Source organism: Dromiciops gliroides, chromosome 1 (genome assembly GCF_019393635.1).
Source record: "Dromiciops gliroides isolate mDroGli1 chromosome 1, mDroGli1.pri, whole genome shotgun sequence".
NCBI classification, from domain to species: Eukaryota; Metazoa; Chordata; class Mammalia; order Microbiotheria; family Microbiotheriidae; genus Dromiciops; species Dromiciops gliroides.
In genome coordinates this window covers 19,246,477-19,260,727 of record NC_057861.1, presented here as the reverse complement: position 1 = coordinate 19,260,727, position 14,251 = coordinate 19,246,477, and the positions used below count along the sequence as shown (strand labels likewise).

The window sequence follows — 14,251 nt, the reverse complement described above, 5'->3', positions numbered from 1 at the left end:
ATGATCCAAGCCGTGACTATACATATATACCTATAGCAGATTGGTTGCTGTCTTGTGGAGGGGGGAAGGAGAAAAATTTGGAACTCAAAATCTTATAAAAATGAATGTTGGGGGCAGCTAGGTGGCTCAGTAGATGAAGCACTGGCCCTGGATTCAGGAGGACCTGAGTTCAAATCCGGCCTGAGACACTTGACACTTACTAGCTGTGTGACCCCAGGCAAGTCACTTAACCCTCATTGCCCCGCAAAACAAAAACAAAACAAAAATGAATGTTGAAAACTATCTTTACATGTACCTGAAAAAAAAATACTATTAAGATTAAATAAAATAAAAATGTCTATTCATCTACCACATCAGTAAACCTTGGCCAGACAAAGGCCACAGGGCTTATGAACAGCATTGGTGCTTTGACACTAGAAGTCACAACCAGCCAAAGGAAGCAGAAGTGAGGAACACAAGGTGGCCATGTCAAATGTGCTGTTGTTTAGTCATTTTTCAGTTGTGTCCAACTCTTCGGGATCCCCATTTGGGGTTTTCTTGGCAGATAAACTAGAGTGATTTGCCATTTCCTTCGCCAGCCCATTTTCCAGATGAGGAAACTGAGGCAAACAGGGTTAAACCTAGTGTTAAGGGCTAAAATTCTAGCTAAACTGTCTAAACTATTTAATGAGTGGTCGCCAATAAATTATAAGCTTTAGCAAGAGTTAGACTTTTAAGCGCTTATTAAGGAGAATAAGAATTTGGTAAAGAGAGAGAAAGGCCTACATTCATCTATCTATTAAAGGGAGAGCACATTTCTAGCCCCGCTCTCCACCAGCGTCCTCAGGAAAGAGAGAGAGAGAGAGACCGAGTCAAGCGCGTGCTGCTAACCGAGAGCCAGGCTGAGTCGCACTCCAGTCAGCATCTGTCTGTGCAGCGCAGCCAGGAGACCAGTGGCTGACTGGAGTGCAACTAGCCGCCCCTTAGCAATTGGGGTTAAGTGACTTGCCCAGGGTCACACACTAGGGACACACAGTGAGTAAGTATCTGAGGCTGGATTTGAACTCAGGGCTTCCTCACTCCAGGCCCAGTGCTTTACCCACTGCACCACCTAGGAGCCTACCATTTCAAGAGTACTAACTCCCCAAACTGTTCCAAGAATCATGAGTGCAGAAATAAATTTGGCTTGTGGTTCCAGGTACAAAACAGAGGCTTCACTGGCCCAACACGACTCTGTTCTTGATAACACCTTTGAGGATTAATGTCACTAACTGGACCCAAGCTATTCTATCACACTATAAAGAGCAGTGAATCCCAAGTCAGAACAAATAGGTCAGGCTCTAGAATTGACCTCTCCTCTGGCCTTTAGTCCCCTCAACGGTTGTGAAGTACTTACTAAACTGTAAAGTATTATATGAAATTAAGGTTTCTATGATGGTAAAATTGTACTGGGTTGCTTTGGCCCTTTGCTTTTTTTTGTTTGTTTGTTTTGGTTTTTTGGTGAGGCAATTGGGGTTAAGTGACTTGCCCAGGGTCACACAGCTAGTAAGTGTCAAGTGTCTGAGGCTGGATTTGAACTCAGGTCCTCCTGACTCCAGGGCCAGTGCTCTATCCATTGCGCCACCTAGCTGCCCAAGCTCTTTGCTTTAGAAAAAAAAATTTTTTTAAGAGACTGGGTGTCCTGATGTCACCCAAACTAGAAGTATCTATGGGCCCAATCCCACCCACTCTAATGGGCACTGGAACTAGGATTTGATCTACTTCCAATCTGACTTGTTTGGCCCCCTCCTTAGGCAAGCCAATGGTCTCCTCACTCTTGAGGGTTCACCATGTTGATGCCAAATAGTGCAGCTGCCTGACTCACCCATCCCACTGCAGATGCAAACTGCAGACCCCTAGAGTGGCCTCCTGATAAAAGGAGATTCTGGTGGGTGCCAATACTGCCAGGGCTTTGAAGGTGCCGCCCACCAGCTAGACTAACCTTGTCTGAGAGGCTCTCTGCCTTCAGCTTCTGCTCCTTCAGGGCCTGCTGCAGAGCCAGGATCTCAGCCTTGTGTTCCTTCACAGCCAGCTCCACCACCTGGCGAGACTCCGTAATACGCTGATCGGCTCTTACTCTATCCAAAAAAGAAAAAGCAAACAGAAGTCGGCATTCCCATCCTTGCTTTGGGACAGAGGAAAAAGAAGTCCAACCCAATCGCTAAATTTAAAGAGGAGGAATCTGAGAGCTTCCACAGAAGCCAAGTGGTCCCTCCAAGGTCACACAAGCATCAGTAGTCAGAATGTGAACCCAGGTCTTGTCGCCAACTCTGGTATTCTCTCGACCACCCTACAGAGTGTTATGAGCACCGTGTATTTCTGTCTCTTGGTTATAGCTCTCTGTATGTGTTTCTGAAGTCCTTACCCTCAAATTGTCTACAAGACACAAAAACCCATGATGGAGCCAGACCCCGAAGGCTTCCATGACTGGAGCTGATGCAGAATCTGTGGCAAGGCCTAAGAAAACGTCAATAAAAAGATGTTAAAGCAAGAAGGAACTCAGACTAGCAGATCACCTAGGCAGGTCCTCTGGGATTCCTCTGACATGCTCCACTGAAAATGTGAGCTTTATCCTTATCTGGCTCAGCTCATTTGTGGCTCCAATGAACAGGTCGTTCTCAGAGAAGCCAGAGAGCATGATGTGAGAGAACGATCAAACATGGAGCCCAAGGCCTAGGTCTGGATTCTACATCTGCCCCTCACTCTTTGCGTGGATGTGAACATGTTCCATAGCCCCATTCTGGGCCCGTTTCCTCATTTCTTCGATGGCCAAAGGACTTTACTAATGAGATTTAGCCTGTACCAAACCACACCTAGGTGGAAGTCACTGTGCCCATCAGCTAGGATCGGGGCTGCATTCTTACTCTGATGTCTTCTTTTTTTTTACCAAGATTTAAGTGACCTCCAATGATGTCAACCAGTTAGATTTGATTGCTATGTGATAAGACCTCCTAGAGTTAAAAGGGTATATAAACTGTGACTCCACTACCACTAGGAGTCTTAGGTCTGAAAGAGATGGCCAATGACCATCCTTTTCATTAATAACCTCTTGGTCTATTAATAAAAATGATTAAATTACCCAGAAACAAAGTCTCATATTTTTAATCATAACAGTTCTGGCTAACCATGAAGTGATCAGAGCCTTTCACTCCAGATTCCAGATTCTTAACATGGAGCTCCCCTTAATGGGGCCCACATGGAGAATTTCCCCATAAGGAGAATGCCCTGTTAGGACTCTGGCTTCGCCATTCCAGTCTGTTCATTGAGGAGTGCTCCAGTAGACAAGCCCTAGCAGCAGGACTGTATCAGGAACAAAAGCTGTTCTGTAAAGCTGGTTCGGTCTGTCCCTTTGTGTGAGGCTTTCTAAGATCAGTTTAAGGGAAGGGACTGGAAAAAGCAGGGGATTTTCCCCTCTGACTGAAAATGTCATGTATTTCTTAGGTGGAGTTAGATCAAGCAGCCTACTAGCTTGGCTGTAGCTCCCTAGGGCCCATTCTCTGGAATGAGGGTAATTCATTGAGCCACATAAAGCTACTTTAGGATGTTTAAATTAAATCTGACATCTAAGCAATGTGTTCAAAGCTGCAAGAATCAGGGTATTTTTTGTCTTGTAAGAAACTTTGATCAGGGTTTTTATATCACAGCCTTAAATGTTAGCATTTTAGGACTTCAGTGATTTGTTTAAACTGTATTAACAGCATAAAAGTTGTTTTTTTTTAAAAAAAACAAGTAATGTTGAAGGATATGAAAGAAATACAGCTCTCTTGATTTGTAAATTTTAATTTATTTATTTTTTTGTGGGGCAACTGGGGTTAAGTGACTTGCCCAGGGTCACACAGCTAGTGAGTGTTAAGTGTCTGAGGCCAGATTTGAACTCAGGTCCTCCTGAATCCAGGGCTGGTGCTCTATCCACTGCGTCACCTAGCTGCCCCGATTTGTAAATTATTAAATGTCAATTCTCTCCCAACTCCAAAAGGGCAAAGAACAACAGAACAAAAAAAGAGGGCGCATAAGAATTTTAATTTAAAAAATAAAACTGTGTAGTCTGTTAACAGGGTTTCGGAACAGCCAGAACCCCACTCATGTGCATAAGTCACTGCATATCTCCTAAAAGTTTTTATAATTACTAAAAATATCTTCAGTTTGTAATCTGAGTCAATCAATTCTCTATCTAGAGGTAGAAAGCATGTTTCATTATGACTTCTTTGAAATTGTGGGTGATTATTGTGTTGATCACAATAGCTGTTGGTTTTTTTATTTTTGGTGGGGTGGGGGGGTGGGGAGGAAATGGGGCAATGAAGGTTAAGTGACTTGCCCAGGGTCACACAGCTAGTAAGTATCAAGTGTCTGAGGTCAGATTTGAACTCAGGTCCTCCTGAATCCAGGGCTGGTGCTTTATCTACTGATCCACCTAACTGCCCCACTAAAAACATCTTAATGGATTTTTTTAAAGGACTTATCCCAGAAATTTCTTCCTATAGTGGGACAGTTTAGCTTTTTGATTTCCTAGCAAATACCTGAATTTCATAATAGGCAGATTAATAAAGAGAATCCCCTGGGTTGAAATTAACTTGTAAAAATAGGACTTCAGTAAGACATTGGTTTAATAATAATATGTGTAGTCTGAGATATGTCTTAAATGTAAAGTAGGTAGTCTGAGTAATGGGTTTGAAAGATTAGGAAAGAGAAATAAAGGATTGAGGGGAAAACATGGAAGGTGAAGAATTAGGGACAAATGGAGGGGGGTGGACACATAACCCACACACAATAGGGGGGCAGTAGCCAGCCCATGTGATCTCAGCCCCCCACCCCAGGATACTTGTTCTAGATACCATTGTACCAGTTTCAGATGGTTTAGGCATGCTGAGAGGATGTGAGGCAGTTTGATTTTGTTTTAATAGAAAGAGAATGAAAATTTTGTAGTTTGATTTGAAAGCCAAAAGACAAAGTTATAGGGGGCCAGGATCAAAATGGAGGACGCCACGTATTCTAAGCCCCTCTTGTTCCATGTGGCAGTTCCTATAAGAGGGGGAAAGGAGGAATCTGATAAGAACTGGTTCCTAAGTGTGATAGGTTTTATTATAGTTAAAATCTGTTACATACTGCCACCTTTAAAACCTTTTTTAGTGGAATAGCTGAAAGAAAGAAATCTTGTAATATAAAATGCTTGGAATAAATAGCTCTTGTGTAAAATATACTACTAAATAATTGAAATCACAAATTAAAGTTTTTTATGATAACATTTGGAATACAGATCTAGGTGTAATTGAATTAATTCTGGTATCATTTTAAGTGAAATTTATTATTATGCTATATTAAAAAACTTGCTGCCTATGTGGTTGTAAGCCAAGTTACCCCAGTTATGTGATTTGTAACATGTAAAAGAAAAGTGCCTAACATTAGTTTAATAATTCATTGTATTAGAGATATGGTTAGAATGTGAATTCTTTAACATTGGACTCAAAGCATGGAGGAGGCCCTGAATGTGTCAAGGACGAAGCTCCCCCTGAGCTCCCATAATTTGTTGTTGTACCCAAGTTGGACTTCTTGTGTGCCCTTGGGAGGCAAGATAGGCGCCAGCCATCTGTGTCAGGCTGGGATAATGTTTGTGGGTCTTCTGCAGATAAGGGGATCCTCTTGTCTGCATAATTTATCAGTTCCCAAGGGAAAAGAATGTGGCTTTGCCTGCTCCTCCCCAGGGGAGTGGTTTTGGTATTATATACTTTTGATGCACTGTTCCTCCCCTCACCCCACCCCTTCCTCTCCTCCCTTGGTCCTGTTATTCTACAAGTGTAAACTTCTATAAAAACTTTGAGCCAGTTACTTTCCCATGCATGTTCATTCCTCTTGTAATAAATTTGGTTTTCACATAAGTCTCATGACATTGTGATAGCCTGTTGACAATATGTTATAATTTTTTTTCTTTTTCTTTTGCTGGGCAGTGAGGGTTAAGTGACTTGCCCAGGGTCACACAGCTAGTAAGTGTCAAGTGTTCAAAGCTAGATTTGAACTCAAGTCCTTCTGAATCCAGGGCCGGTACTTTATACACTGCGCCACCTAGCTGCCCTGACAATATGTTACAATTTTAAAGGAAAAAAACTTTTTTAAAAATAAAGAAGATAATTGTTTTCTGTGAAGTTGGCATAGTTAAAGAAACCCTTTAAAATATCCTCATCTGTATTTTAAGACTTTAAGAACTAGCCATGTAGGGGGCAGCTGGGTGGCGAAGTAGATAGAGCACTGGCCCTGGAGTCAGGAGTACCTGAGTTCAAATCTGGCCTCAGACACTTAACACTTACTAGCTGTGTGACCCTGGGCAAGTCACTTGACCCCAATTGCCTCACAAAAAAAAAAAAAAAAAAGAACTAGCCATGTAGTCAGTAAAGTACAGTGATTTGATTTCAGTTAAGAGTTAGAAATTACAAATGAAAAAGATCTTTATTCCTATTTTTTTTTTAAATTCATTGGACCATATTGTCCTAAGAACAGCTTTCAGCTTTGACTTTAGTTTCCAACTAGCAAAGTTAGATCATGTGATTATAAATCTCTACGAAGATCTTATTAAATCTAACACTACATAAATACTGGATATGGTAAAGATATTGGTTATTGTGATTATTATACAAAATCTTAAATGTCTCCTTCTGATATTCAAATTGAGAATTATTTAATTAACTCCTGCAAAAACCTCTCAAAGGTTTCTGCCTGGGGGATAGGCCAAACCCTGTCATTATTAAGCCAGATTCCTTAGTTCCCTTTGCCTAGGCCAGAAGAAACTGCAGGCCCTTAAGTTAACCTCAGCTTGTTATCTGACAAGTCTCAAGGCAGGAGGCCTTAGCTCCTTAAGGAAGTAGGAAACAAATTCACACATAACTAGAAAATTGTCACCACATGTCTTTAACAAAGGTATTATATGAATTTATGGATAATAATCTTTTTCTTTTTAGAGTGCCAAGAGTATTAGGCCTCAGAAATTAAAATGTTACCACATTAGCAATTATAAATCCAGATTTTGTTTGATTCAAGCCAAAATCTGTCTTAAAGGAAATAACATGGTCTGAGAGTATGCTCTCCTATCAGGCTTATTATGGTTAATTAGAACTTAATATAAAGCACATTTGTTATTGGGCATTAAGAAATTTACTTAGCTGTATAGCCCCCCCAAAAGTTCTATTTGCCTCAGTTTACTTTTTTGTAATGGAATATATAATTGCCAGGATTGTGGGGATCACATGATTGTGTTATGGGCCTGGGCTACCTCAGAAGTTTTCTGGGAATTTTCTCCTTGAGACACACTTAAAAGAAGCAATGGAGATAAGCGGCACCAGGGCCACCACACTTCATTCCAGTCTCTCCCAACCCTTGAGAAGATAAACCTATTAGGCATGACTGCTACCTGAGTGGCTCCAAGGGGACAGAGATAACTCCAGAAATCAAAACAACCACCAATACAGGACAGCTTCCAACCCACCCCCCAATAAGGGACATTTCACCCTCCCTCGGGTGATCATCCCATCTATACCCTATGAAAGAGTTGTCCCCAGTCTGGTGGAGAAGGAAAAGTTCTAAACTTTCCTCCCAGCCAGGTTCTCTTGTACTGAATAAAACTGTTCTTTTATCTCTAATCAGGATGTGCACAAGAGTGTAATTCTTTACAGAGCAATTCCTAAGGACCCACCACCATTTTAATCAAGTAATTATTAATTATAAGAAGACAATACCTTGTAAAATTTCCTTTGTAAGTCTATAAATATTCTTAGGACCATCTAGTCATATACTCTCATCAACCCTGTACAAGAGTTTTTCTGTGTTGAAAAATGGGAAACAAAATCGGAATCCTTGCACAAAATGGGAATGAAATTTTCAAGCCTTCTTATAAGGCAGAGTGAATTTCATCTAAGGTTATTTGTCTATCATTCGTGGAGGTTATATACATATTGAAGTTATATACATCTTAGATTAAAAAACTCCTCCATTCTTAAAAGATCAATTTTGCTTTAAAGGGTGAATATGAAATACCTTTATAGAGGGATATATGTATATATGTTAATAATTTTCTAGGAGTTTAAGTAAACTGTCACATATTTACTATCTATGTGGAATTCACTATGTGAAATTCTGGAATGTTATTAGTTTTTTTGATTTCTAGTAATATAATTAAAGACAAAGGAAAGAAAAACTATTGAGCAAATTTTTAAAGGTCTGGAAAACTTTGTTATTTTGATAAGGCTAGTTTTATTGGGTATTTTCCTTTTTGGTTTAGAAGAAAAGGAAATTCATCCCCATTACAAACAACTTGATGAAAGGGGGATGGTAACTAGGAATTCTGTGGTAATTAGGAATTTATTATTATAATACTTGTGAAATTTATTTATGTTAAAGATAATTTTCACCAACTTAAGCTGGACAAATTCCAGTTTTATAGATTTATTTTTGGTTTAAGGTTGAATAGGTTCAGGAGGCCATGAGTTCAAATCCGGCCTCAGACACTTGACACTCAATAGCTGTGTGATCCTAGGCAAGTCACTTTAAAAAAAGGGGAAAAAAAGGTTGAATAGGAGACATCTGGCATTCTAATAGTCATAATTTATTGGATATTCCTTTTAATATCAGGATAGATTTTAAGCTGTTTTTAAGAAAGGAAAAATACTTTTAGAAAGAAGAATTTACATTAGAAAGAAAAAATATCGTGTAAAAAGATTTTGTGTGTATGTTTAGGGAAAAGATCTTTTCTGTGATTTTGGAAGGCAGATTCAATTTTATTTGTAAGTTAATATATTGCAATATTTTGATGCTGATGATGATTATGTCCAAACTTACTGTGATTAGACTTTATGGTTAGAGGGGAAAGCTTTGGTAGGACCCTGAAAATTCTTTTTGAGTTTCAGTCTTAGGTTTGTCATCTTTAGGAGACATGCCAGCAGTCAATAGAATCTAAGGCAAGTGGTCTCTGGGAGGAAGGCAGGGAGATTACTTTGGGAAAGGTTGAACATTAAATCTGTCCCCCTATTATCAGGGTAGACAAAGTAAAAGCTTGTTATTACAATAGTGAATCTATTAGTTATTAAATTAATACTGAATTACTGTTATAAGTAATTTTTATTATAAGTAATAATTTCCCACGTAGTAGTGGGAAAAATCTTACTGTTTTGATTTGAATTTGTTGGCTTAAGCAATAGCTAAATTGGTGCTTGAATTTGTCAAATTGTATAAAATAAAATTCCTGAAGAATCTCGTTCTTTCAAAATGATATAAGTATAATTAGACAAAAGTAAACAAGCTTGTGAAGCAAAGATGTGAATCTATTAAATTGCTGGGTTAAAGTCAAGAAACTTTTTCTTTTTTTTTTTAATTTTTAAAAAAATTCTATTCATTCATTCATTCATGCTTTTGTTTTAAGAAAAAGGATTTCAGTACAGGCACTTATGTTAGCGAACAATAGTAATTTAGAAGCTATCTTATGTCACCCTAATGAGAAATCTGATTTTACCTATGTTTGCAATTTAATCTGGAATTAGGACATGAGTAGAAATGCATGTAAACTAAGTTAAGAGCCACCCGAAAGTTGTTCCCATTGTTTAAAGGGATCTTAAGAGAAGAGGTCTGTATTTATATTCATTTGAATGTGGTTAATAACTGAACGTGTTTTACTATATATTATTATATGAAATACTAATTTCTTCTCTGTATACAATTTGGGATTATTATATTTACACACTCCACCCCAATCTTTTGTTGTCTGTTATTAAGAATCTTAAAGCAAAATCATTTGTACAATGTTCAATTTAGGGATGAAAAAGCATCTACTTAGCATAAGTACTAGTTATATCAAGATAAGATGTGATTTTTTGGTAATGAATTTCTTTACTGTTACCAATGTGAGATTAGATTATAGTCAATGCTTATCTAGGATATGTGATCCTTAAGAGGTGAATTCACCTACAACACTGATTACTGGAACTTACTATGTAAGACATGAGACTGTTAACTGATATCATGGAATGCTACTGGGCCAATAAGACATGACGCCAGCAGGCCTATGAGGTTTTACATGCATAAACTGCAGGCCAAATTGTCATGGGAAAGACGAGGGTAATGACTATCAGCAAGGGCTGAGGTAGGATTCTCCTTACTTAATTTCCCCAACATGACACATGGAATGGAAAATATCCCACCTGGCTAATTTTAAGCCTGGCTCAATGGACATTTTTGCATTGTTTACTTTTCCCCTTTGTGTACATTATCTGTAAGGTCTACTTACTAAAGGGGATCACCCCTTTGGTTTTATCAATGTGTCACTCAATTTTGCCCTTTTTGTCCTTCACATTGTTACCCATCATAAGCCCAATGGTTAAGAACCCTTCATAAAACATCTGTAATAGCAGGTCATCTCTCACTTAGAATCAAATAGGGCATTGTAAGAAATAATTATACCAATATCTTGGTGGTTGGGGAGAACCTCATGATTCTCCCTCCTTTCTTAGCCCTTTTTTCTCCCCCCACTCCAAGGTCCAGTTCTCCTTGAAAGGGGGATTCATCTGGATTGAGGAGTCTTGGGTGAAAGATTTTACTGATAAAATTTAGCCTGTACCAAACCACACGTAGGTGGAAACCATTGTGCCCCCATCGGCTTGTATGGGGTCTGCGTTCTTTCTCTGACATGTTCTTATTTACCAAGATTTGAGTGACCTAGACTTTATTTTAATATATTACATCTCCAAACATATCAACCAATTAGATTTGATTGCTTTGTGATGAACCTTCTACAGTTAAACTGGGACCCCATTGCCATTAGGGGTCATAGGTCTGAGAGAGACGCCCAATGACCATCCTTTTATTATTAACCTGACAGATTATTAGTAAAATTATTAAATAACCCAGAAACTAGGTCTCTCATTTTTTTTATCATCAGACTGGTTTTTTATATTGAATTACACTTTCACAGAGCACTTCAATAGTGTTTTTCAGAAATAAAATCACACCTGCTTTGCTTCTCAGTGTCCAACATTCTCTGTAACTCTCGAACCCGACACTCAAACTGGGACTTCTCATCACCAAGAACACTCCGCCAGGCCTCCCACTGACGTTCTTTTTCTAGAAGTTCATCATTCAGGGCCTCTAAATCCATCACTTGCTCTTCTAGCATCGTGCAAGTGGTTTTCAAGGCTTCCATTGTCTGAAAAGATGAGTGTGATTAAGTTTCTGACAACAAGTGAGAATTCTTTAAGATGCTACTTAATCATTTCAATTTCACAAATGTCCAAATTGGGCATTATCTAAACTTTGTATCTTAGCACCCACGGCAAATATTCTGTGCAAAATAAATACTTAATAAATGCTATGGGCTGTGAGCAAGAGAACTAAAGCCTAATGCTTCCTTCATTATTGGCCAACTTGAGGGAAGTATATAAAGAATAACAAGAAACTAATAAGTATGTAGCAGTTTAAGGTTAGTAAAAGGCTTTAAATAGGCTATTTCATCTGATCTTTGCAAAACCTGAGAAGATAGGGCTACCCATATTAATATTTCCATTTTGCAGATAAGGAAATGGAAGGTCAGAGAAGCCAGGTGACTTCTGCATGGTCACCCAGCTAGTAAATGATGATGGCAGAATTCACATCCAGGTCTCATTGGAGGCTCAGTTCGGCGCTCTTTGTAGGAAACCAATTGCTTGGCTTTTGGTTCCTAACCTGCCATAATTACATTTTTTTTTTCCGGGGCAATGGGGGTTAAGCGACTTGCCTAGGGTCACACAGCTAGTAAGTGTCAAGTGTCTGAGGCTGGATTTGAACTCAGGTACTCCTGAATCCAGGGCCAGTGCTTTATCCACTGCACCACCTAGCCGCCCCCCTACATTTTTATATTAACCTGGGACCAGGGGGTCAAGACCCACAGTTAGAAGAAAATGCTTTAATATTAGTATCCTGATGAAAAAGGAAACGACAACGACATTTTTATGAGGCTGGGATTTTGCGATCCTTCAAAACTAAAATCTAAGCACATTCTTATATTTTAAAATTCTGAATCCTTGATAATAGATTGTGAAAAGGACCCATTGGTGGGAAAACATTCTACTCAAGTGCTCTCCTGACTTGGGACCACCCTCTTTCTCATGGTGCTCTGGAAAGGTTTACTTGTTTCTGGCTGGTGAGCTGCATCTCCCTCTCAGTGATTTCCCTGCGGAGATGGTCCACCTCACTGCGCAGCTGGACTAACTCATCTGTGGCACCAGAAGCCTCATCCAGCTGCTTGGACAAGTAGAAGTTTTGGTTGTTCAACTCTGCATTGTCCTCAGTCAGCTGGTTCAGCTGCTCTTCCAAGTCTGTTATCACCTATGAGAGTAAAAAATATGGGTTAGACTCATCCCTGGTTTTCCAATGAGCATCCTCTTTCTGGAGCCACCAGGGCTGTAATGCAGCCAACAGACAAGCCCCAGAAGCTGAACAGGGCACCAGCTCCTAAGCACACCTGAGATGTGCCTCAACAGCAGTCCCAGGGAAGATGTTTTAGATCCCAGCATACGTGCTGGGGACATGAAGCTCCCTCTGCATCTGGCATGTGGGCCCAAAGCAAAAGAATGGGAAATAGTGGCAGAGCAGAAAGAGGGCTGGACACCTGGGGTCCAACATCTAACTACAATCCTTTATAATTTTTATGAGCCAGTACAACTCACTTCCCATGGAGCCACAGCTTCCTCTCTTACAAAACGGATATAAAAACACTTCTACTACCCAAAGCACAGAGTTGTTATGAAGATCGAAGGGGAAAGTACCACATAAAATGCATCTCTTATTATCAATCAAAGGTACATTGATTAAGTGTCTGCTATGAGCTGGGCACAGAGCCAGGTACAGCTGAGACAAAAGTTAGAAATCAACCAAAACAGTCCTTATCTCAAGGGTTTTATATCCTATGGGGGAAAACACATACACACATTAAATATAAAGTAATCGGGTGGGGTACAGTGGTGAGGCAGCTGGAGCAGGAAAGTCCTCACTAGAAGGTACAATCAAGAAACAAGTAGAAATAATAATGATAACAGCTAGTCCTTTCTGTATTATCTTATTTAATCCCCACAATAACCCTGGGAAGTAGGTGCTATTATAAATACCCATTTTACAAGTGAGGAAACTAAGGCTGGGGAAAAGAAAGTGAAGTGATATGCCAAGGATCACACAGCTGGTAAATGTCTGAGGCAATGTTTGAAGCACTTTCTACACTTCACTATCTGTCAAAGAGACAGGCCAAGAAGAAGTTCATTGCAGGCACAAGATTTATAAATTGTAAAAGGGTTATATTAATGTAAAGTACTATTTTAATGGATATGGTTTATGGAAGAAACAAGTGAGATTTATGGATAGTGTACTAAAAGTATGAATTTTATTTTTTAAGGGAAAATAAATACATAATGGTATTACAACCAGCTAAGAAAACTGAAATTCAGTTATGATCTAATCTAACAATTCTGGAGAGCAATTTGGAACTATTCCCAAAAGACAATCAAACTGTGCATAACCTCTGATCCAGCAATACCATTACTAGGTCTGTATCCCAAAAAGACTTTTTAAAAAAGGGAAAAGGACCTATTTGTACAAAAAATATTTATAACAGCTCTTTTTGTGGTGGCAAAGAGTTGAAAATTAAGGGGATGACCATCATTCGGGGAATGGCCAAACAAGTTGTGGTATATGAATATAATGGAATAGTATTGTACTATAAGAAAGGATGAGCAGAAAAACCTGGAAAGACTTACATGAACTGATGCAAAGTGAAGTGAGCAGAAACAAGAGAACATTGTACACAGTAACAGCAATACTGTGTGATGATCAACTATGAATGACTTAGCTCTTCTCAGCAATACAATGATCCAAGACAATTCCAAAGGACTCATGATGGGAAATGTTATCCACCTCCAGAGAAAGAACTGATACAGAGTCTGAATGCAGATTGAAACATACTATTTTTTTCAATTTACTGTTTTTGTTTTTTTCCTTTTGATCTGTTTCTTCTTTTATAACATGATTAGGTAATGAAGTGGATAGAGCACTGACCCTGGAGTCAAGGACCTGAGTTCAAATCCCACCTCAAATACTTACTAGCTTTGTGACCCCAGGCAAGTCACTTAACCTCAAATGCCTTAAATATCCATGGCCATCTCCAGTTGTCCTGATATATATCTTGCCACTAGACCCAGATGGCTCTGGAGAAAGGAGTGAGGTTGGTGACCTTGCA

The 14,251-nt window shown here is 39.3% G+C and overlaps 1 protein-coding gene across 2 annotated transcripts in view; it reads right to left on the bottom strand.

The window, feature by feature from the left end:
- The window catches only part of CIT (citron rho-interacting serine/threonine kinase), a 175,190-nt gene that overhangs the window by 39,752 nt on the left and 121,187 nt on the right, over positions 1–14,251 (bottom strand). For both annotated transcript variants that reach the window (XM_043962653.1, XM_043962656.1), the window contains exons 25-27: positions 12,154–12,351; positions 11,001–11,194; positions 1,961–2,096 (exon numbers count right to left, since the gene is read on the bottom strand). In XM_043962653.1, the coding sequence (XP_043818588.1) occupies positions 1,961–2,096; positions 11,001–11,194; positions 12,154–12,351 (528 nt within the window). The remainder of the gene's footprint in view (positions 1–1,960; positions 2,097–11,000; positions 11,195–12,153; positions 12,352–14,251) is intronic.